Source organism: Lithobates pipiens, unplaced genomic scaffold, assembly GCF_037356315.1.
Source record: "Lithobates pipiens isolate NorthernLeopardFrog02 unplaced genomic scaffold, aLitPip1_a1.2 Scaffold_18, whole genome shotgun sequence".
NCBI lineage: Eukaryota > Metazoa > Chordata > Amphibia > Anura > Ranidae > Lithobates > Lithobates pipiens.
Window position 1 is genome coordinate 532,103,991 of NW_027507758.1, and position 24,889 is coordinate 532,128,879.

Genomic DNA, 24,889 nt, shown 5'->3' on the forward strand with positions numbered 1-24,889 from the left:
ATCAAAAATTGCATGACGTTCTCAATTACACATTACTGCACAAATATTACATTTTCACCATATTATACTGTATACCAAAAGGTTATAACTCAGTCTTTTGATTGAAAGCATACTGTGAATCACAAATGAAAATCAGCTTATATGTATTTGTTTCCACTGTGTTTTTGTGCTGCTCAAAAGCCATAAGTCTGCCAAATGCTAAACACATTTAAATCCTTGCTCCAGTTTTAACTTTAATAAGTTTGTTTGGACCAAGCTGGTCCAAAGAATTTTTTTCACTAATACACATGCCCCTTGTCATTGCTGTATAAACTGTAGAAAGCATCAGCTACATACAGTATACAACAGTGTTTTCCAGGAGCAGTACAGAGACTTCTGTCCCTGGAAGAAAAATTGAGTCGGGCTGAGCACTGCTCAGCCAATCAGAGGAAGCCTTTTATTTTAAGAATCGATACAAGGCATGCTCTGACTGGCTAAGGTGGAGATGGTGATGTCATCTGTTTGCCTCTTCATTTTATTAACAATACTTTTGCCAAATCCCCCTAAGACAGGGAAAAAAATAGTTTTTCATATTAAAGGACAACAGCAGTTAATAATCTAACATTATTTGTAAAAAAGACATTGCAATATGCAAAATGTTACCGTATATACTCGAGTATAAGCCGAGATTTTCAGCCTCTTTTTTGAGGCTGAAAGTGCCCCCCTCGGCTTATACTCGAGTCATCGCTGTCTGCCTGCTCGATCAGCGTGTCGAGCAGACAGACAGCGGACATTCTACCATTCAAACGCCGCGCCTCCGCCTTCGCCTGTGATAGGCGGAACACTGAATTTCCCAGCAGCCTGTGTTCCGCCTATCACGGACATCGTCTCATCCTCGTACTACGGACGAGGATGAGACGATGTCCGTGATAGGCGGAACACAGGCTGCTGGGAAATTCAGTGTTCCGCCTATCACAGGCGAAGGCGGAGGCGGAGGCGCGGCGTTTGAATGGTAGAATGTCCGCCGAGGCGCCGACGAAGAGCGGCGATCCTGGCAAGGCACGGGACGGAGGCAAGGCAAGGCACGGCACGGGACGGGACGGAGGCAAGGCACGACACGGGACGGAGGCAAGGCACGGCACGGGACAGAGGCAAGGAGGCAAGGCACGGGACGGAGGCAAGGAGGCAAGGCACGGGACACAGGCTCGGGACACAGGTAGGCTGGACACACACACACACACACACACACACACACACACACACACACGGACACACACACACGGACACACACACACAGGGATGGATGGATGGATGGAGACACACACACACAGGGATGGATGGATGGAGACACACACACACAGGGATGGATGGATGGATGGAGACACACACACACAGGGATGGATGGATGGATGGACACACACACACACAGGGATGGATGGATGGATGGACACACACACACACAGGGATGGATGGACGGACACACAGGGATGGACGGACACACAGGGATGGACGGACACACACACAGGGATGGACGGACACACAGGGATGGACGGACACACAGGGATGGACGGACACACAGGGATGGACGGACACACACACAGGGATGGACAGGCATGTCTCACCCTCGGCTTATACACGAGTCAATAAGTTTGCCAGTTTTTTTGGGGGTAAATTGGGGGCCTCGGCTTATATTCGGGTCGGCCTATACTCGAGTATATGCGGGTATATACCTTTGTATAAATCTAACTATGAAAAAATAACCACCAGTAAGTTTACAGCAATGGAAAGATGTACAATGTACAGTATGCACATTACAATACATTGGGTGCATGATCCATTCACTTATGGTTCGCATTGGCGAGCAGTACAGTGATGTCATTAATCCAAATGCCGGACAGCTATCCTCAGTTTCAAAATATTTTAGAGACATGCATGCAGGAAACATGGCAGGTTTTCAATTTCATGGTGTAGAAGGAGTTACTAGGTCAGACAGAGGAGGAGATCTGCACAGATGATTACTAGAAAGGGAAGCCTAGTGAATCCTTAAACTTGGTATTAGAATGCTGCAAGGTTTAAATCAAAGATGGGACATTAATTAAGTGATCAATTTAAATTTTGGAGTGAATAATTGAAAAAGAGATCCTACTTGGATTTTATTGATCAGGTATAGTATTTTTATAGTGCTATATTATTATTATTATACACAATTTATATAGCGCCAATAGTTTATGCAGCGCTTTACAATGTATAGGGGGGGGCAACACAATTACAGTTCAGTTCAATACAAAAGGTACAGGAGGGCGCTTACATTCTAAAGGGAAGGGGTGGTGGTACAAAAGGTAATAGCTGCAGCGAAAGATTTGATGTGGGGGTGGCTCGGGGACAGTTGTTAGGCGGGTGTGGGATAGGCTTCCCTGAATAAATGAGTTTTCAGGGATCTCCTAAAGGTGGACAGGGTAGGGGCTGATTGGGCAGACTGGGGCAGGGAGTTCCAGAGGATGGGAGAAGCTCTGGAAAAGTATTGGAAGCAAGCATGGGAGGAGGTAACAAGGGAGCTAGAAAGCAGGAGGTCAGAGGAGGAGCGGAAGGGACGATTTGGGCGATATGATGAGGTTGGTGATGTAGATGGGGGCGATGTTGTGGTTGGCTTTGTATGTTATGGTTAGCATTTTGAATTTTACATGGTGGGGTAGGGGAAGCCAGTGAAGGGATTGGCAGAGATACAGTTGTTCCACTTTTCATCTTCATGTGGTTTCTTAATTTGACTCATCTGTCCCATGTATCAACTGTGAGGGTGCAGTTAGGTATTTTTAAATGCTGGTCAGTCTGTCTGATAGCCAATTATGACTAAGGCCCTGCAGGCTGAAACGCATAAGTGGAGTTGTCAATATGGAATTTAATCCTACAAATTAATAACGGTTTATACATTTTGAGATCCTATCTGCTTGAGTGTGTTTACAGGTCCTGAGCAGGGCTCAGGCTTTTACAAACACCCAATAAGGCTGACAAAAGGCTCAGGCTTTTACAAACACTCCATGGAGCCTGACAAAAGAATGCATTGCATTGGATCAACTGTCAAGTTTTAAAATTTGCTTTAAAAGTATATTAAGTGGGCTGTATGTTATGTTTAATGGATAATGTTGCTTTTCCTGTTACCTAGTGCTACTCTTTTTAAAATAAATTGTTGGCCTTTAGTACAATTGGGTATAAAAGCCTTATATAGAGTTCACTGGGTACTTTAAATGCGCAATAGCTAAAATATTCTGGATTTTCTAGAGAAAAAGCAGACACATCACCCTTGCAGACCATGAATGCAATGATCTATTTTTTGTCTCCCGATGTCTGAAATATATTCTCTGACTCTCAGCTGTAACTTTCCATCCATAAAAGAAAATTAAGTCCTTAAGGGGCCTAAAAATCTAATGATGAAGAGTTCATTTCAGCTGTGTATGAGCAACCCGTTTTGATTCAAGTGCAATTCTTCAGAGAATCTCTGAGAGTTCATCTTTAAAACTCACTTTAATGAATGATGAATCCAGGTAATTTCTCCTGATTAAATTATGCCTGGCATGCATGCAGTAAGACCATCTCTCATTTACACTTAGGCTAAATTGCTCCATTAGAATGGCCACTGAGAAATCTACAGACAAAAAATGTCAAACCACCAAAAATCTGCCGCTACTGGGAAGAGAGGGAAAAACATTACTACAGCTTATAACCGATATTCTATCATTAGTGAATTAGTGTAAATTTTCCTATAAAGTAATCCATAGATAGAATCAATACTATCATCAGAATCAATAATATTAATTTTTTTTTTGGTGCAACTAAAGTTCTATGGGTCCTTGAGAATGTCAGATAGAGAAACATCTGGCTATTTAAGTGGTTCCTGACCAGCACACACCGATGTACGTCGGCAGAATGGCACGGGCAGGCATATTGGCGTACAGGTATGTCCAATCTTTAATGCCGCCCTGCCATCGCGGGCGAGCTCGCGTGCCGGTCGGGACCCCCGTGAGCCGGTTGCAGTCCAGTCGCAGCTACAGTTATGTTTGTACCTCTGCACCAAAATTGATTTTAATGTTTCTACTGTTCCATTACTATATTTAAAACAAATTTTTCTATAATAAACAATATTTTTTAAATAATTTCCTGGTCTGTCCTAAAAATCCTGAGAGTTCTGCTGTGCCTATGAGCACTAAGCTTTGTGTGTTTGTCCATTGGATTGGCAAGACCAAGCTTATAAACGCACTGTCATTGCTAAGATTTCTACTACTGAAGAGAGGGAGGCTAGCTGGCTTGGTATTATTTTCACAGTTCCTGTTATGATTTTGAAAGCAGCCCTGGTGTGGGCAACTACTTTATGTTAGACTTTAATTGTGTTTAATAAAAGTGGGTCAACAAGCCTTAAAAACACAGTACTGACTGGCATGGACTCAATAAAAAAATGTTACTACCAATAAGTTAAATTTGTCCCAATTTCCCCTTTTACCAATAGTCTAATGAAACAATTTAATAAAACCAGATTTAATTACATGAAATGTAAATATACAGTGGATATAAAAAGTCTGCACACCCGTTAAAATGTCAGGTTTCTGTGATGTAAAAAATAAAAAGACACAAAGACATACTGAAGGTGTTTTTCAGGCATTTTGCCTGAAAAACACCTCCCACGACTCCCCAGCGTTAAAACCCGAGTGCTTTCACTCTGGGGCCGTGCGCTTGGAGGACGTTAGAAAAGTCCTGCAAGCAGCATTTTTAGGGCTGTTTGGGAGCACTGTATACACCACTCCCAAAACGTCCCTGCCCATCGAAATCCAACAGGGGCGCACACACAAACAAATACTTTGTTGTAGCACATTTTGATTTTATTGCAGCACTTGGTCTTTTTGGGTATGAGTCTATTAGCATGACACATCTTGACTTGGCAATATTTGCCCACTCTTCTTTGTAAAAACACTCCGAATCTGTCAGATTGTGAGGGCATCTCCTGTGCACAGCTCTCTTCAGATCACCCCACAGATTTTCAATCTGATTCAGGTCTGGGCTCTGGCTAGGCCATTTCAAAACTTTAATCTTCGTCTGGTTAAGTCATTCCTTTGTTGATTGGATGTATGCTTTTGGTCATTATCATGTTGAAAGATGACGTTTTTCTTCATGTTCAGCTTTCTAGCAGAAGCCTGAAGGTTTTGTGTCCATATTGACTGGTATTTGGAACTGTTCATAATTCCCTCTACCTTGAACAAAGCCCCTGTTCCAGCTGAAGATAAAATGGCCCCAAAGCATGATGCTGCCATCACCATGCTTCATTGTGGGTATGGCGTTCTTTTGGTGATGTGAAGTGTTGTTTTTGCACCAAATATATCTTTTGAAATCATATTCAAAAAGTTCAACCTTGGTTTCATCAGGCCATAACACATTTTCCCACATGCTTTTGGGAGAGTTCAGATGTGTTTTTGCTAAATTTTGCCGGGCTTGGATGTTTTTCTTCATATGATAATGCTTCCCTCTTGCCACTCTACCCCATAGCTCAGACATATAGAGAATATGGGAGATGGTTGTCACATGTACCACACAACCAATACTTGCCAGATATTCTTGCAGCTCCTTTAAAGTTGCTTTAGGCCTCTTGGCAGCCTCCCTGACCAGTTTTCTCCTCTTCAATTTTGGGGTGAAGTCCAGCTCTTGGTAATGTCAGTGTTGACCAGATTTTCTTCACTTGATCATGACTGTCTTCGCCGTGTCCCATGATATATCTAATGCCTTGGAATTTCTTTTGTACCCTTCTCCTGACGGATACCTTTTAAAAATGAGATCCCTCTGATGCTTTGGAAGCTCTCTGCACACCATGGCTTTTGCTGTAGGATGCAACTAAGAAAATGTCAGAAAAGACCTACTAGATCAGCTGAACTTTAACCACTTTCAGACTGGACCATTTTGCTGGCTTAAGACCAGACCACTTTTTGCAATTCGGCACTGCGTCGTTTTAACTGACAATTGCGCAGTTGTGCGACGTGGCTCCCAAACAAATTGACTTCCTTTTTTTCCACACAAATAGAGCTTTCATTTGGTGGTATTTGATCACCCCTGCGGTTTTTATTTTTTGCGCTATAAACAAAAATAGAGCGACTATTTTGAAAAAAACGCATTATTTTTTACTTTTTGTTATAATAAATATCCCCCAAAAATATAAAAAAAAAAAAATTTCCCTCAGTTTAGGCCGATACGTATTCTTCTACATATTTTTGGTAAAAAAAAAATCGCAATAAGCGATTAATGATTGGTTTGCGCAAAAGTTATAGCGTTTACAAAATAGGGGATAGTTTTATGGCATTTTTATAAATATATTTTTTTTTTACTAGTAATGGCGGCGATATTATTGTGACTGCGACATTATGGTACACACATCGGACATTTTTGACACATTTTTGGGATCATTTATACAGCAATTACTGCTATACAAATGCAGTGATTCCTGTGTAAATGACACTGGCAGCGAAGGGGTTAACCAGTGGGTGGCAGTGTAGGGGTTAAGTGTTCCTAGGGGTGTTACTAACTGTGGGGGCTGGGCTTTCTTTTAGTGAACACTGATCTCTGCTCCAATCACATGGAGCAGAGATCAGCGTCACTTGTTGCTAGGCAGAACGGGGAGATGCTGTTTACAATGGCATCTTCCCGTTCAGAGGCCCCGTGAGACGATTGCGGGTATGCCCGCGGCGATCGAGTACGCGGGACCCGCGACCGGACTCACGGGGGTCCCGACCGACACGCGAGCGTGCAGCTGGTGGCACGCTTACGATGGCAGGGCGGCATTAAAAACTGGACTTATCTGTATGCCAATATGCCTGCCCGTGCCATTCTGCCGACGTACATCGGCGTGAGCCGGTCAGGAAGTGGTTAAATGATGGCTGGTGTGTACTGACTCCTATTTAACACAAATTAAAATGTGATTGCTTAATTTCCGAATACAGCTACATCCGCAGTTATAAGAGGCTGCTTACACTTATACAAACACATTATTTTAGCTTTTTAATTTTACTTCACCTCCCTAAAAGATTTCAGTTTGTTTTTCAATTGAGTTATACAGTTTATAGGCCACATTAAATGTGGAAAGCGTTCAGAAATGATTTATCTTTGCCTCAGAAACCTGAGATTTTAACAGGGGTGTGAAGACTTTTTATATCCACTGTGTGTATGTGTATCTATCTATCTATCTATATATATATATATATATTTATTTATTTACCTAAAATAATAATTTGAGGTGCTCTTGCTAACTCCATAATAAATAAGCTGCAACCTATTACTGGAACATTTGAACTGTTGGGTCACATAAATGTTACATGGTCTGCTATAGCGATAAAATAATGTATAATGGGGTGCTTAGAATAGAAGAAAACAAGTGGATTCTTAATTATTTTTTTCCCAGCAAAGGGTTGCTATTTTAAGACAAGTCTTATTTTTAGCTCAAACAGCAGTTTCTCCCGGGCTGGTAGAGTAGAAACTCCTGTGAGACATACAAGTAGCAATAACCTCCACAGAGATCATTCTCTTAAAGTTGATTCATTTGGGAAAGGTACTTGACTCTCCACTCTGACACTTCAAGTCCCATAGCTCACAGCAATGTCCTACATGAATGTACTCCAACTCCCACCTTTGTAACTAATAGCCATAAATAAACATGTAACATTAATTACCTGGACAAAACGCCTTAACTACTTTATGTAAGGCCACAAACAACACTGCCGCTTTGTCAAGCCTGAACTGCCTCTGCTAAATGTCAAATGCAAGAAATTAGGAAATAGTAACGTACCACTACTTTTCTCCCGCAGTCACTGACCCAGAATATATTAGTGGAAATCCCTTTATGCTAACAGAATGGTGATGCCACTTTGACACTTTTTCCTTCTGTCTGGGGATAACCTCTAGAGCTGCAGCATTTAATAGGCAAAACTCTTGATTAATGAGAAAGAATAGGTCTATCCTAGACAAGCAAGCAAGGACAGAGCTATGCAGGGGTTACCTAGAGGGCAACTATGAGAGTTTTCAGCTATTAGAAGCACTTGCTATTGCATGCATTTCCTACAACCAGTAGGGAAATCATTCTGCGAGTAGGGGCGGCCTGCTGTCTGTACTATAAAACCCATTGCAAGGGTTACCTGCTCTTTTAGCCTGGGGGACAATAAAAGCAATATTGCTTAAGGGATCTATGTGAGGACACATGCTGATGAATGTGGCTGCTACTCAGCTATGCTAGGAAAGACTGCTGCAACAGTAGCGTATCGAGCAGCATTTTCACTTAGAGCAAAGGATAGTTTTGTAGTGATAAGTATTTAGTAATTAAGATACTTAATCACGTCAAGTCCAGACACTTTTACCCCACTTCCAGTCTAGGCCAATTTTCAGCTTTGTCTGTCACACTTTGAGTGACAAATACTCAGGCATGCAACACTGTATCCAATAAAAAAATGATCATTTTTTTTTGTTTTTTGTTTTTTTTGAGAGATAGACCTTTCTTTTGGTGGTATTTAATCACCACAGAGTTTTTTATATTTTACTATATAAGCAAAAAAAAAATACAGAACATTGTGAAAAAAAACCCCCAAAAAAACACTTTCTTAGTTTTTGTTATAAAAACAATCTTCCTTCATAAAACTAGGCCAACATGTATTCTGCTACATTAAAAAAATTAAATAAATAAAAACGTGTATATTATTTAGTCTGCGTTAAAGTTATAGAGTTTTGTCAGGGGTTCACTCCAAGTGTAGAGCTTTAAGGACACCGCCACTCGCTTTTCTCCATTTCAGGGCTGGTTTTGCCCACTTTTATTTGAAAGAAAATTAAAAGCAAAAACAATAGATTCCCTCACAGGGGTGTTCAGAATTTCAGTCCCGCTACCGAAAGAAATGATATTCAGCCCTCCTGGCTTATAAACACAGCTCTCCTTCTCAGGTCTTACGCTTTAGGGCCTTGGTCTGTCACCCACAGACCAGACGCTCAGCACCTCTGTGCATACAGCAAGTAGCCTCATGCTACACTGGCTCCCACTATGGTCTCCTAGGTGAAGCCCTACTGAATCCCATGCCCAGACCTCCTGTCTGCAGGGTGGAGTCATCTCTAACTGGGAGCCTAGAGCCCTGGTCTGGTCATTACTTAAAGTCAAGAAAACAGCAAACCAATTAGTGTACTGGCTGTTCACTAGACTTGGACCCTGGCAGGGTACTGCCCTGCTACAGTCTACAAAGTATGGCATGGTGTATGGTGGTGATCAGGATGCTGGTATAAATTACAGCAGTGATCAGGATGCTGGTATGATATATGGCGGTGTTAAGAATGCTGGTAAAGGGTATGGCGGTGATCAGGATCATGGTATGGCATATGGCTGTGATCAGGATCATGGTATGGCATATGGCTTTGATCAGGATCATGGTATGGCATATGGCTGTGATCAGGATGCTGGTATGACGTGGTGGTGATCAGGATGCTGGTATGGTGTATGGAGGTGATCAGGATGCTGGTATGGTAAATGGTGGTGATCAGGGTGCTGATATATGGTGTATGGCGATGATCAGGACATTGATCATGCCAGGCAACAAGGCTTGGGATTAAGTCTGCAGTTGTGCCACAATACAAAGCTGCTTTCAATGGTGGCACACCAAGAATAGAAGCCAGGACCCATGGCAGGGGACCCCAGAAGAGGAGGATCGGGGGTGTTCAGTGCAATTCTATTGCATAGAGCCAATAAATACAAAATGCTTGTTATTTTAAAAGATATAATTTACAGCCACTTAGTAAGTAATTTTAATAAAGGAGACTTGCATTGTGAAAAAACTGCCCAATCTGCAGAGGACAGAGCCTGGAGGATCCCTGCAGCTGATCTTTTCTCCATTACTAAGCATGTCTTCATATGCTTTGTTTTCTCATGTCAAAGCCATCACTCTGTTAACTCGTGATCTGATAACTGGTGGAAAAATATTTAGGAAGCAACAGGAGATGTGCAGAAAGCACAAATACACAGAATGAATGAAACAGAAGCAGGGAGATCCTTTTACTGCAGGTCCACAGATACAGCTGTCTCTTCAGGAAAGGAGAACAGCGAGCAGCCAAAACAGTGGCATCACCAAATCTCACTCCAAATCTTGAAAGCATAGCAGTCAGAAACATAGTGCCTTCAACATTAAGTCAGAAGCCCAGTTGTCCTATTATGCTGAAAGCCTGCCCTTTGCCACATACATTGGTCACTTAGGCTGCCTATCATAATTACAGAGCAATAATGAGGTTTGGGAATGCACATCATGTTTCCTATAAATCACCATAAACAATTCAGATGGCTTATCTTGTAATGGATTGAAAGTTTCAGGGATTTTAACACATCAATATTCACTAGAGAGGGCACCAACAAAGAATTGTGCAAGATATAAAGAAGAAAACATGGCACAACTCATCTATAAATGTAATAAAATGTGAAAAAAATAATAATAAATGATCAAGTACATTTTCCAACAATAAGGTTTGCGTACATTGCATAGTATAATAAAAACATTTGACTGATCTTTATTTAAAGGCTATTCCTAACATGCAGATGTTAACAGAATAATCTGCCATATACAATAAAAGCTGCCTTTAGGGATGTTTGCTTGATTGGTTGATTTAATAAAATTCTATGTCTTGGTTCTGCTTCTATGTTTATTTCTTTGCTTTTGTTATACTCTGAGAATAAAGAGCACATTTAGGAGAAGGAAAGTACTCAGCAGTTGTGCTTGGAACAAAGGAAATAATAGTTGGTGGATATCAAGACAGCAGTAGCAATAATGCTAGCAATGAGGCGTATGCACCCTCTGCCAACAGTGAGTAGGGTAGAAAAGAAATACCTGAGTGGAGATACTCACCCACTATCGGAGAACAGGTACTCTAAGTGTGTCATGTAAACCTCCCAAAGAGGAACTTGATAACGCTCTGCCAGGGACAGGGAAATCTTGTACACATTCTCTTCCAGTGTCCTGTGTAAAAACATGCAAAAGCAACAGTTACTTACATTTGTATTATATAAGCACACATATCTACAGTAGAAACAGAAAGGCGGAAATTGGACCTTTTAGGCATTACCTCTGAAAAAACATTCAATAGATGTGCAATTGCTACTAAAATCATTTACTTTTTATTGGTGTAGCAAAACAATTTCAAGTTAATTACAAGTTAAAATTACAATTAAAAAATAAATATGTTACATCCTTATATAGTATTTGACATTCCAGATCATGAATTAAATAGTAGACTTATTGCATCACTTATGGACGTGGTCAAGAATCTACACATTTAACATTGTTCTTCCTCAAGGAGAAGCGAGATGAATATTCCTAACAGTACAGCTACAAAAGGTTACAATCCATCATTGCGCCAGTACAGGGAGCCCACACAGCCCCAACCGATGAAGAAAAATGGGGGAGCAAGGTGGTCCAAGCACACATATCAAGCAGTCATTAATGGATCACCTAGCCGAAAATGGTAAAGAGTGTTGGCCATCAAAAACCTACATGCTGTTAAAATTATTTACTCAGATTAGTAAATTTGATCCAACCCTGGGAGAAGGACTGTGGAGCAGGAGAGCTCAACAGTCATCATAGGAGGCCTTCTGGCAGACCATAGCTGGGATTACATAGCTGTTTGTCTTCTGCACTGTTTAACTGAAGTAGGATTCCCAGCTAGACTCTCTGTTAGAGAGTCTTATAGAGACTATGCTACGTAGCAATGTTACTCCAACTGACCAAGCCCTGGCAGTGAGAGGGGCCTGTCAGAGGGTTGTGGCTGGAGCCTGGCTGGCTCAGACCACATTAAGCAACATACTAATGAACTGGGTTTTCTTCTTTTTGATAATGCTCTTGCACCTCTGAATGGTGCACTGATGGCAGCTCCCCCCACTGCAACTGGAGGGGAGATCCCTGTCTCAACTTAGAGCCGCACTGCAAGTTTCATTTGGACTGAATACAAAATTTTAATGGTGTCTCCTGTGTGCCTCCTACTTGTATATCAACCAGCTGACATCAATTTTGGTAAAAAAAAAAAAAAAAAAAAACATAAGATGATGCATGTTGAGGCTCTAGCTATTACAATTTTCACCAATAATCTTAACGCATGTATCCAAACAAAAACATGCAAATGAATGGGAATGAAAATAGAATAAAACAATTCCATGCTGTTAATAAAAATAAATTGTAACAATATGAGTGATTACATATCCCAAACAGATATACTAAAAGGTTTATAGAAAAAGGATATAAAAAGAAAGAATTAATAAAAAGTGGGTAACTAGTTAGCAGAATGAAGCAAGAGGAACTACTAAAACAAAACCTGCGAGTTTGGTGAGCTTTCTGAAAGTGCACCAAACCTGCAGAATATAATAAAAATCTATTGCAAAGTGCAGAAAAGCCAAAGGTACACTGCGTTGCACCCGTGGTGCAGGTAAACCAGAGTGCATCAGTGTGAAAGCAGCCTTGGGCCCCTTTCACATGGTCAGTCCAACCAATTGGACCCTCCATTCACCTCTAAGAAGTGGCAGACATAAACCGACTTGTGTACTACCTCCAATATGATCCGCTAAAAAGTATATTGGGCTGTGTCGGTGTCCGCTCTGCATATGCAGAGCGGACACGGACATGCCATCCACCCGCTCCGCTCATTGTGGCCCGCGACCGGTTACCAAGTCGCTTAAGTGGCCCTCGCTCTTTAAAAGGCTGGGCACCCCTGGCTTATATAATAATAATAAAATAATTTAAAAAAAAAACAGTGGTGATTAAATACCTCTAAAAGAAAGTTCTATTTGTGTGAGAAAAAAATTATACAAATTTAATTTCTGGACAATGTTGCATGACCGCACAATTGGCAGGTAAAGTAGCACAGTTCTGATTAGCAAAAAATACCCTGGTCATGAAGGGGGAAAGAAGGGGGGTCAAGTGGTGAAAGCAACAGTAAAAGGTTTAAATCCCCCCCCCCCCCCAATACCTTTGAATCTGTCTGAAAACCAGCGTGCTTCTAGCTTTCTGTTTGACTGACAACATGGCCCCTTTGTTGCACTGAAATCCCAAGCAGTATTATCAGCATGCCTGCCAGACCACAGAACTCCTCCTATACACCCACCCCTCTCTTACCTCTCAAAAACGCATATATCAACTTTCCTCCTAGTAAAACAACATTGCTGTTTTAACGATCAAGAGCCTGACTGCACACTGTGTAGGGAAAGGGCTCTGAGGAGATGGAGATCTGGGGCCTCCATCAGTAGGAACTGACCTCCCAGCGGCAGCAGCCCTTATTGTAAACCATTGGCGCTATATAAATCCTGAATAATAATAATAATTTAGGCTGTTCCTGGCTACAGGAAAATGGTAAAAAAAAAAACTGTATCACGTACCCTTCAAAACAAAAAAAATACGAGATGAAGCCTGTCACATGACATTGGCAGTACTAACCGATCACTTTCAGCAGCAGTAACCTAAATATACCACAGAGTTGTGTCAAAAGAAAAACAATGAAAAAAAACATTGAACACGGCTTCTCCTCTGCCCTGGGAGAAATCGTGTGGGTGAACAAAACATTGGCTTCAATAATAAGTGAGCAGTATCCAAGAAAACCACGGCACACACAGCAGCCAAAGCACTGAACTCTCCAACACGTTGACAGTTTCTCCGTTTTTTTTTTTTTTTTTTGTCAATTTAATAAAGTAAGAATCTAATAAAATTGAAAATACAATGAAAACATTTGACATTTTTGCATTAAGCTTCAGAGATGAGTGAAGCAAATGTTATCTTAGATGGCTGATTAATCATTTCCTTTCTAACATTTAAATTTTGTAAACAAGTTTGCAGCAAGGTTTTCTTTCATTCACCCCACATAGAACAGAGGTTTTGTTGTTTTTGAATATAAAAGATAAATCAAGTATTTGTCCTTTTGGAAATGTTATGCATTATAAGTATAATACATGTAGAATGAACCTAAAAGGTGTAAAGTTGTCAGTATAAAATGCAAAGACCCCCTTTATACCTTTGCGCTGCATTACAACACATACGTTAATGACCACGTTAGCACGCGGTGCCTAAAGCCAGGCCATTCATTTTGAGTGGGAAGCCAGTATATTCCAATGCACCTGACACTTTCCTGCAGCCTAACGCATCTCATGGTACTGCGTTACCATGCATTGTTGTTCACTGCAATGCAGATCCCTTGCCTTGTGGGTATTGGAGGGGGGGTCAGTACTGCGTGCAAACTGCGGTACCAAGAATTGTAGTAAGACACGTTACCACAATGCAAAGCTGTGAATCCACCATAAAAAATATTTGTAAATCAAGCAAAATAATTCTAATAAAATGCTTTACAAGTGTTCATATAAATTCATTTTTGAGCAATATACCCATATATACAGTGTTGTACCCATATATGTAGAGTTGGAGATAAGGTTAGTATAGCAGCCAGAGCTGCTATTTGTGTATTGCTCAAGCTGGAGCTGAGCATTAGAAATTACATTAGCGGTTTAACTTTTTTTGTCAAAAACCTGGGAAATATAATCAGGTTATCGTCAGTAGAAACTACACATCAACACAATCATTCGTTACAGAGATATTTGTAATAAGGAGAGAGAAAAATAGGCGCAACAAATTTATCTAGGTACAGACATATGGCCAGTTATATGCAAGTCTTGACCTTTCTTAAAAGTCAGGTTTGGCCCCAACCACCCAACATTCTGAATCTTCCTATTGGACTTTAATGAAAAACTATGGACACAGCTGAAGATGCTTTAATCTGTGGATCTGCTAATAATTCCAACGTTTCTGGAGTTGCATTTCCTACCATATGCTTTTAGAATTGTCCAGGTTTGTAATATATTTTTTAATGAAAATTAAACCTATCATAGTATTAAATTAATGTAACACTTTACCCTGTAGCCACAAAATAAATTGTATTAAAGAGTAGGGCAGGATACATTTTATCTTTAGCATTACCATATCTGTACCATAAATAGTAGAGTGGCCATGAGTGCTGTGGTTTTTGGTTCTTTTTAATTATGGTTCTCCACTCCAAGTGACTTTCTACAGCAGATGTGGATACATGTACAATTTACACATGTGGGATTAGAGATTTAGTGGCAGAAATTTTGGGATTGTGGTTCACTGGTACTTATGTGGATGCTTAGGCTTCTCTTTTCCTTATCATAGACAAACTGGCAGACTGGAAGCTATAATTCTCACAGAAAGTACAGACTCGCCTCCTTGTCAGACAAGACCGCTTCCAGTTGAGCCATTCCACAGAGACTATTCAAGGTACTGCCCATGATTCGTGCACAGAATCCAGAGGCCAACTTGAATAGAATCAGTTTGCACCCTCTTTGACACTTGTTCACTTATGAGATGTGCTCTGGTTGTCATGGGCCCAAGTTCACATCCATAAATTCGTGCACAATTCATACTGCCCATGATTCGTGCACAGACTGCAGAGGCCAACTTGAATAGAATCAGTTTGCACCCTCTTTGACACTTGTTCACTTATGAGATGTGCTCTGGTTGTCATGGGCCCAAGTTCACATCCATAAATTCGTGCACAATTCATACTGCCCATGATTCGTGCACAGACTGCAGAGGCCAACTTGAATAGAATCAGTTTGCACCCTCTTTGACACTTGTTCACTTATGAGATGCGCTCTGGTTGTCATGGGCCCAAGTTCACATCCATAAAAAAAAAAGAACTCACAGGCTTCCTTAGAGCATCATACATCTGTATTCTCTATCCAGGCTGATTACCTTGTGTCTGACTATCCCAACATTCATTACTCCATTCGCTTCGACTGCACCACATTTGCATAACAACTATGTTTGGTATCGCCTGTTACAATGCATGCGTTCACAGAACCACTGCCAAGAGAACGCCCCTAAATTAGTTAAGCATTCGGTTTTAGTCCTTCTATAAAGGAAAAAAAAAAAAAAAAACAGATCCTCAGTAGTACAAATGAAGGCCATTCTCTATGGTCATCTCCTCTTTTCTTTCCTTCTGTATCCCTGTACAAAAACAATGAGCCTTCAGGGGGCTTCATAATATCAAGCAGTAGGACAGTTTGGGGTTGAGGCATTACCTCTAGCATCAGGAACCATGTGTAAGTAGGTATGCTTACATTTAGCCCACCACATCTGTTTCCTATAAAGACCAATCTACTTTAAAGAGCTTCCAGATCATCAGAACTATCAACCTATCAATGACTGCAGTATGACAGTGAGGAACTGGGAGATGCAACAAAGGTATACAACCACACTTCCCAAACCCGTCCTTATCTCCCAGTTCCAACAGGACACATTTTGCAAGTGTGTCAAGGGAACAGTGGTCTACAGCAAGCCCTCCATTGAGCTAACCCAGACTGATAAGCAGCTAGCATCATCGTGATCATTTATGTTCATTGATTCTGCCATGTTGGTACACATTCTCAGTTCATTCCTGCCCAACAGTCCTCAGTTGTATATAACATAACACGCCACTCAATGAACATCATGCTAAGCTCCAAAACACAATCCACACATCACCAATATCAGAAGAAGGTCACTGAGAAATAAAAAGCCGTTGCTTTACCCATAAAGAAAAAAATACTGAGGTATATGCTTTCATGCCTAACATTACATGGGCCCCTAGGCTATTCTTTCATTTCTGTCCAATATACTGGATATCTGGTACACCTGTTCCAAGCTCTACAATTGCCCTGGATTGAAACAATGAATTTTTCTCTTTACTCTCCAGAGTGCATGCTGCCCTTTGATCTTCGCTTACTCATTAACGGAATACAAATACCTGCTGTGCTGCAGTTGAGGTGAAAAGTGTCTGCTTGCAATTAACACTATAACACATCAACATTTCAAGGACTCATTAAATGAAACATTTATGGAATAACATTTGTTCACCAAATCACAGCTTCATCAGCAAACAATCAGCTGTACACATACGTGGTTGTAAGCAGTAATGATGAAGAGTGCCTGATTTTCTCCGGCAGGTGGGAAAATTGGAAAGGTTTAATTGTCAATAAGACTCACACTCCAACCCTGTGATTTATTATGTAGAACAACATTTTGCATTGGCTATTTTTCTTCTTTTTTTTTCCAGTTTATCCATGCTGTTGTGTTTTGTGGTATAAGAACAATCATACTGGTTTAAACTGAAACTGCATCATTTACCGAGGTGCTACATTTGGCCTCCTGCTGATTGGCTCTAATTTTCATTACAACAGAGCTCAAAAAGTGAGGCGCCAGGTCGCCATGGCTTAAATATAATTGTAAGGGTCACACTCTAAACCAGTGGTCATCAACCATTTCCTCAGAGCCCACTAACAGGCCAGATTTGTAAGATAACTGAAATACATGACAGGTGATATCATTTTCTGCTCAGTGATTGCAGTATTCTAGTCTGCATCTCCCCAAGGCAATACATTAAACATGGCCTGTTAGTGGGCCCTGAGGACGGGGCTGATGACCACTGCTCTAAACTCAAACATAATATACCATGGCACTACCTGCCTGGAGTTTGCATGTTCTCCCTGTGTGTGTTTTCTCTGGGTACTCCGGTTTCCTCCCACACTCCAAAGACATGCTTGTAGGTTAAAAAAAAAAAAAAAAAAAAAAAAATATTATATATATATATATATATATATATATATATATATATATATATATATATATATATATATATATATATAGCACTTCGTAAATTGTCAGTGCTATTTAAGTATCTGTAATAAATAAATATACATTGAGAGCACTGAAAATGTTTCGTTTAAAGCGCTGCTTTTCTGAATAAATTTGCCCACTGCTTAGAGATGCTCCATCATAATTCTGAAGTGATTCTGGAACTCACAAAATCTTGAACAGCAGAGTTTGAAAGATGTTGATCTTCCTAAAGAAACTGCCGTATATACTTGAGTATAAGCAGAGTTTTTCAGCACATTTTTTAGGCCGAAAACCCCCCCTCGACTTATAGTCAAGTGAGGGTGTCCATCTGCAGCTGTACCTGTGATTATTAAAACAGCGGGTGTCTCCCACTGTGTCATGCAGTCTGTTCGGCGGCCGTCCATTGTAACAAAGCCCTGTCTCCTCCTCATCCGTGATAGACAGAACACTGATATAATGCTGGGAAACTGTATCAGTGTTCCGTCTATCACAGACGAGGAGGAGGGGCTTTGTTACAATGGACTGCCGCCGAACAGGCTGCATGACACAGCGGGAGACACTTGCTGTTTTAGTTATCATAGGTACAGCTGCAGTTGGGCACAGTGAGGCTGCAGATGGGCACAGTGAGGTTGCAAATGGGCGCAGTGAGGCTGCAGATGGGCACAGTGAGGCTGCAGATGGGCACAGTGAGGCTGCAGATGGGCACAGTGAGGCTGCAAATGGGCACAGTGAGGCTGCAAATGGGCACAGTGAGGCTGCAAATGGGCACAGTGAGGCTACAGATGGGCATTGTTTACTCAGTAGCTGCTGCATTTCCCACCCTAGGCTTATACTCGAGCCAATACGTTTTCCCAGTTTTTTTGGTAAGATTAGGTGCCTCGGCTTATATTCAGTTCGGCCTATACTCGAGTATATACAGTAATTTAAATTTGAGCATAACGGTTATGGGAGGGGGTTTTATGTTTCTGGAGTCAGCCTACAGCTTTTGCATATGGCTAGTGTCCATTTCTTCTACAGGCAGAGCTACATAACTAATAGTTTTGATAGGATAATGCGTTACTCAATGAATGATAGAATTACTAATGCTGAAAACCACAACGTCATCATTATGTATATATAATGATTTGATCATATTTAATGGTATTAAATTATGGCAAAACTGTGGTGTGTTTATACTGTGTTGGTGGCTGACTCGAAGGGGAAGTTAATTTCACTTAAAGCAGCTGTGTAGCTGTTCCCCATAGTTGGATAGCTATCTCCCCAAGAACAATGAGTAGGGACACACTCCTAGTACTTGCCAGGATACTTGGCCAATGATGGTCTTTATACGATGAGTGAAAAAGTCAAAAAGTCAGACCTTGCTTGCATGAACATATTTTAATAAATTTGAAAAACCTCTGTTTGAGTTTCTTGAAGTGTTTTTTATGGCTTAAACCTTTTTCCAAAATTAAACAAAAAAGGAGAAAAACTGCTTAAAATGTGTTAAAGTAGTAGTTAAAGAGGAAGTCCAGCAAAAAAAAAAAAAAAAAGTAAAAAAGTCAGTAGCTCCAAATACTGCAGCTACTGACTTTTAATATTGTGGCCACGATGTTGGCACCCTTGACAGTCTTCGGATTGACTCCCGGTTGCTGCCGCAGCCATTCCTGGAAAGGGAACATTTCGGCTTCACTGCTGGTTCCCTACTGTGCGCGTGTGAAGTGCGCTGCAGGGTCCCTACTGTGCATGCGCGAAGCACGCTGCCCCTTACAATTGGCCCAACTGAGGGTGCAGGAGGAGGGGGGCCGAACTTCCAGGAGATCAGGCCGCGGCCCATCTCCTGGAAGTGGGGAAGGGGATTTGTCATAAACGGGTCCCTCCTCCACCCGGAAAGGTGCCAAATATGACACCAGAGGGGGAAGGAAGCATATAAGCGGAAGTTGCACTTTTGGGTGGAACTCCGCTTTAAGTTGAAAAGTAAAAAGAAAAAAAATCAAAAAAAAACTTTTCTACTGCAAGGCAATGGTATAATGCCTAGTATGCATTGCATACTAGCACATTATGTAAAAACCCAACTTAAAATGAAGCCCTCCAGCAGCGCGCTGTCACGGTTAACAGGACTTCCATTTTTACTGGGTCTTCCTTCCGGGTTGTGGACTCCGGTCCTTTTAATGGCCGAGCGACGACATCACCACGTGCGGGAAACACTGTTTATGGCACAGAGTTCTGAAGAAAGGGCATGAGTATCTCATTCCTTCAGAGCGCATGCACTGGTGACATCACTGGCTGCTACACAAGTAAATATCTTCTAAATGGTGTACATTTAGGAGATATCTACAATACCTACAGGTAAGACTTATTATAGACTTACCTGTAGGTAAAACACAAAAACAAAATAGATTTTACTAGCCAACTGGAGTTGAGCTTAAAAGAGTGTCTGAACCTAAAAACAAAAATGTAATTTACTGCAGCTTACAAATTCTTTAGAAAAGGTAGGGCGCTGCATTATTTTTCTTTTTTTTCTTTAGGCTTTTTTGTTCTTTATTTTCACTTGGTGATCTGGCTATTACCACAATTCCTGTCTTAAGGTGGCTATAATCAGGCCTTTACTCTATCTATGTAAGAGCAATGTAGCCATCCATGGACAGCAGCATTGTCAACTGTGGACAGGGGAGTGTTAGATGGACTTTACATAGTGTGAGAGTGATAGCCTATGTCTACGTGAAAAGAAGTGTAAAATGGACACAGGACTCTCAAAGCAAAATTCCAGCAGAAGATTTGTGAGCAGAGAAAAATATGCTTTAAGTTTGCTTTGGATTTTTTAAGTCTGGATTGGGGCTGGAAGCTTAAAGACTTCAAAGAGCATTGGGAGGGATGGAGTCTTAAGTCTTGTGTCTCTGGGCTTTCCAGAAGTTCTGCAGGATGTATGTGTGTGTGTGTGTGTCGAGGTGCACACACCCATTATAAGGCAGATCTGAGCATAGCTCAAGGGAGTTGGTGTTGGAGTAGTTGCTGCAGCCAGGAGGGAGGTGTGCTACCGTTTAAGAACCCAGGCAATATCCTTGAGACGGCACTCCATGTGGGAGAGATTCCAGATCAGTGGACTGAGAGAGTCGGGGAGACCATAGCTGACACAACTGGAAGAGAGAGTCTTGGAGACCAGAGGGGACTGTGAGTCTTGGAGGAGTGTGAAGGAGAACCCTTCCTAAAGGCCAGGAGTGGGCATGTGAAGCTATGTACTGCGACCAAGGCTGAGTGAGCCTTAAGAGCCAGGTGGCTTGGCATTTTTGTTTGTGTTGTAATTTTTGGGAGCAGAACCCCTGTGTGGGCAACCCGTGCATGTATGAACTTTCATTTTTGTTACTTTCAATAAAAGTGGGCTACCACGCCCTTAAACTGAAGTTTCTGTTGGCTGTGAACTTACTGAAAATGCAACTACCACTGACCTAGACATCCCCCAATATCACAATAGGTAATTATCAAACCAAAGCCAGCTAACAGTTTTTAGGCAGTTTATATGTGTGGCTGTGTTTGACAGGCAGCTCGGAAGTGATAGGTTCCCTCCTCACTGCTTATATTAACCACTGAAAGACTGCAATACGACATGACTACTGCATACATTACACACGGTTGCTACACTGCCCGAGTGACTGCATTTGGTGGCGGTACTGTCTGCTGAATGCAACCTGTTGTATAAATTTTACCATGCCATGACCGTGTAAGTTAACATGGCCATTGGTCATGTAAATTTGCGACTCAGTGGTCAGGATCAGTACAACCATGGGCGAACTGCCTGTTTTCACCATCCTCTGTGTAAATGAAACCTCACAGAAACAGCCTTATTTTCCTTTTGGGATAAAGATTTTTATATACATTATTAAAAGCTGAGTATTGTAAGCCCACATGTCAGTATTAACCACTTGGCATTCGCGTTATAGCTGAATGATGGCTACAGCGTGGACCTGAATTTCCGGGAGGCCTCCCCTTTGTACGCCCCCTGTGTGCTGTGATCACTGAATCTCGGGTGATCACAGATCCGAGTAAGGGGCCGATCCTGGCCCCTTACCACGTGATCAGCTGTCAGCCAATGACAGCTGACCACGTGTGTAAACAAAAGCTCGGTAATTCATGACAGCATAAGGAGAAAAAAAAAGCCGATCACTGGCTTATGTGCAAGCGACATCGGTCCCGAAGAGAGAGGAGTCACATCTGCCTCATCTGTGCGAATCAGTACCTCCTGCCAGTGCCCACCAGTGCCACCTATCAATGCCCATGAGTGCCACCTATCAATGCCCACAAGTGCCACCTATCAATGCCCACCAGTGGTGACAATCAGTGCCTCATCAGTGGCACCTAGCAGTGCTGCCTATCAGTGTAACCTACCAGTGCTGATCAGTGCCCATCACTGCCACCCATCAGTGCCCATCACTGCCACCCATCAGTGCCACCTATTAGTGCCACTTCTCAGTGCCACCTATCAATGCCCTTCAGTGCCACCTAGTGCCAGCCCATCGGTGCCCATCAGTGCAGCCTTATCAGCGTACATTATTGAAGAAGAAAAATTACCTGTTTGCAAAATTTTATAATAAAATATAAAAAAAAGATAAAAAAATTTTTTTGGACTGTTTACATTTTTTTAACAAAAAATAAAAACTGCAGAGGGATGAAATACCACCAAAAGAAAAAAATGATAAAAATTTTATTTGGGTACAGTGTTGTATGACCGCGCAATTGTCATTCAAATTTCAACAGCGCTGAAAGCTGAAAATTGGTCTGGACAGGTGGGGGGTTTAAGTGCCCAGTAAGCAAGTGGTTAAAGGATTTATCTCAATCCTTTAACTTAGTCTATAAAAGTAACAGACTTACTGGGCAGATCACTAGATGGGGGGGAAAAAAAAAAACCCATCATAAAACCTCAGCCTAGGCTTCGACCTTACACAGGTCTCAGCTGGCTGTGGATGTTTTTCTGAACACTGTAAATCACAGAACAAGCCAAATAAGCAGACATGTTAAAGAGACAATAAAATAACTTACAAGCTGCCAAATGTAAAAGCGCTTTTTATTAACTTTCACAGATAATTATATTATTACTTTGGAAAGCATTAAAGTTGAACTTCAGGCAGATGTAAAATACACAAATAAATGCAGTCCTGTAATTATTACTACATCATTAAATGTATTTATGTAAGTGCCTGAATTTGACTGCAGTATCAACCTCGTGCAGTCTAGTGTGCAGTTCGTACAGCAAAACACACACAGAAGGGAAGAAAAAAGCTGCACAAGGAGACAATCAGGTGTGTTCCACTGTAAGAAGCAGCCTGATAGGAGGAGAGAGTGAAGTGACAGATTAAATGCTCTAATCACTGTTCTGCATTCTCCATTCACTGCTGAGTCACAGGCGTGGGGTGGGGTGAGGACATGTATGTTAAACTACAGCAGAAAAAACGGAGTTACGTACCGGTAACATCCTTTTCCGGGAGTCTTTCAGGACAGCCACCTTAGAGAGACCCTGGCTCCTCCCCTCTCAGGAAACACCGCCTTCAATTTCAAGATTTAAGCCTCGTCCTCCCTCTGTTCCTCAGTTCTTCCAGAGTACCTCCGGCCAACTGGGGAGACACAAGAACACGTCAAACAAACAAACTTTCAATCTTACCCGACGGTCTCGTGTGACGAGTTCCCGACGATCTCCAAAAACCTGGGTGGGAACCGGGGCTGTCCTGAAAGACTCCCGGAAAAGGATGTTACCGGTACGTAACTCCGTTTTTCCCAAGTTCGTCTTTCAGGACAGCCACCTTAGAGAGGATAAGCGAGCACATTACCTTAGGGTGGGACCACTGCTTGCAGCACTTTACGACCAAAGGCCTGGTCTTTGGCTGACAGAAGATCCAGTCTATAGTGTTTCACGAACGTAGCAAAACTGGACCACGTTGCAGCTCTACAGATCTGTTCAGGAGATGCACCAGCCCACTCTGCCTGAGAAGTTGCCACTGCCCTGGTTGAGTGTGCTCTAATCCCAACTGGGGGTTCTAACCCCCCTGCCACATAAGCCTGCCCAATGGCTAACCTTAACCATCTGGCTATCGTACGTCTAGAGGCTCTGGAACCCTTCCTAGCCCCTGAAAATAACACAAAAAGTGAATCAGACTTCCTGAACTGACTTGTGCAATCTAAATAATGAAGGACACATCTTCTAACATCCAATCTATGAAAGATGTGTTCCTGTTCTCTTACTGGATTTGAACAGAAAGTAGGTAGCACAATCTCCTGGGCTCTATGAAAACTAGAGGCTACCTTAGGCAAAAAGGCCGGATCCGTCTTAAAAACCAAACGGTCCGGAAAAGCCTGAAAAAAAGGTGCCCTAACAGAAAGGGCTTCGAGTTCACTCAGGCCGCGTACACACGCGCGGACTGTTCGCCCAACTTTGTCCGCTGAACAGTGTTTGGGCGGACAGTCCGCTCGTGTGTGGGCTTTCAGCGGACAGTTTCAGCGGACAGTTGGACGGACAAGGTTTTTCGGAAATTCCGAAAAACTGTCCACTGAAACCTTGTTTGAGCGAACAGTCCGCCCGTGTGTAGGCTTGTTCGTCAAACAAAGTTGCGCGCATGCTCAGAAAGGATTTTCACGCCGAAAGCTATAATGCAGTGTATAGGACGTCGTATTTTTCGTCCCGTCGTACGTGCCGTTCACGTCATCGCGCACGGTTTCAGCAAACTGTTCGTTCGTCGTGTGTGGGCATGTCCGTCCATGCTAATTTTGAGCGGACTGTTTGCCGAAACTGTTTGACGGACAAAGTTGGGCGAACAGTCCGCGCGTGTGTACGCGGCCTCACTCTCCTTGCTGTAGTGATCGCCACCAAAAACACAGTTTTGAGAGTGATCAGTTTTAACGAGCAACATTCCAATGGCTCAAAAGGTTCTCCTGTGAGAACTTGTAAAACTAAAGAAAGATCCCAAACTGGGAAGGGGGAATTTGAAACAGGTCTCTGCCTACTTAGGGCTTTGAAGAATCTCATTATCCAAGGGTCTGAAGCTAGCTGCCTTTCTAACAACACGCTTAAAGCGGATACCTGACCCTTCAGAGTTCCAAGGGCTAAACCTTTATCTGCCCCAGCCTGTAGGAACTCTAGAACGGCTACAGAGCTGTGCACATTGAAGGAGCTCTCTGAGCACCAGCTATTGAACCGCCTCCATACCTTTAAGTAAATGGTCCTGGTTTCCTTTTTGCTGCAGTTTAGGAGCGTGGCTACT

General features: G+C 42.0%; 1 protein-coding gene across 2 annotated transcripts in view; it reads right to left on the minus strand.

Annotated features, from left to right (window-relative positions):
- Positions 1–24,889, minus strand: part of NBAS (NBAS subunit of NRZ tethering complex) — a 1,050,553-nt gene that overhangs the window by 344,589 nt on the left and 681,075 nt on the right. For both annotated transcript variants that reach the window (XM_077488811.1, XM_077488809.1), the window contains one exon: positions 10,869–10,979. In XM_077488811.1, coding sequence (XP_077344937.1) covers positions 10,869–10,979 — 111 coding nt within the window. The remainder of the gene's footprint in view (positions 1–10,868; positions 10,980–24,889) is intronic.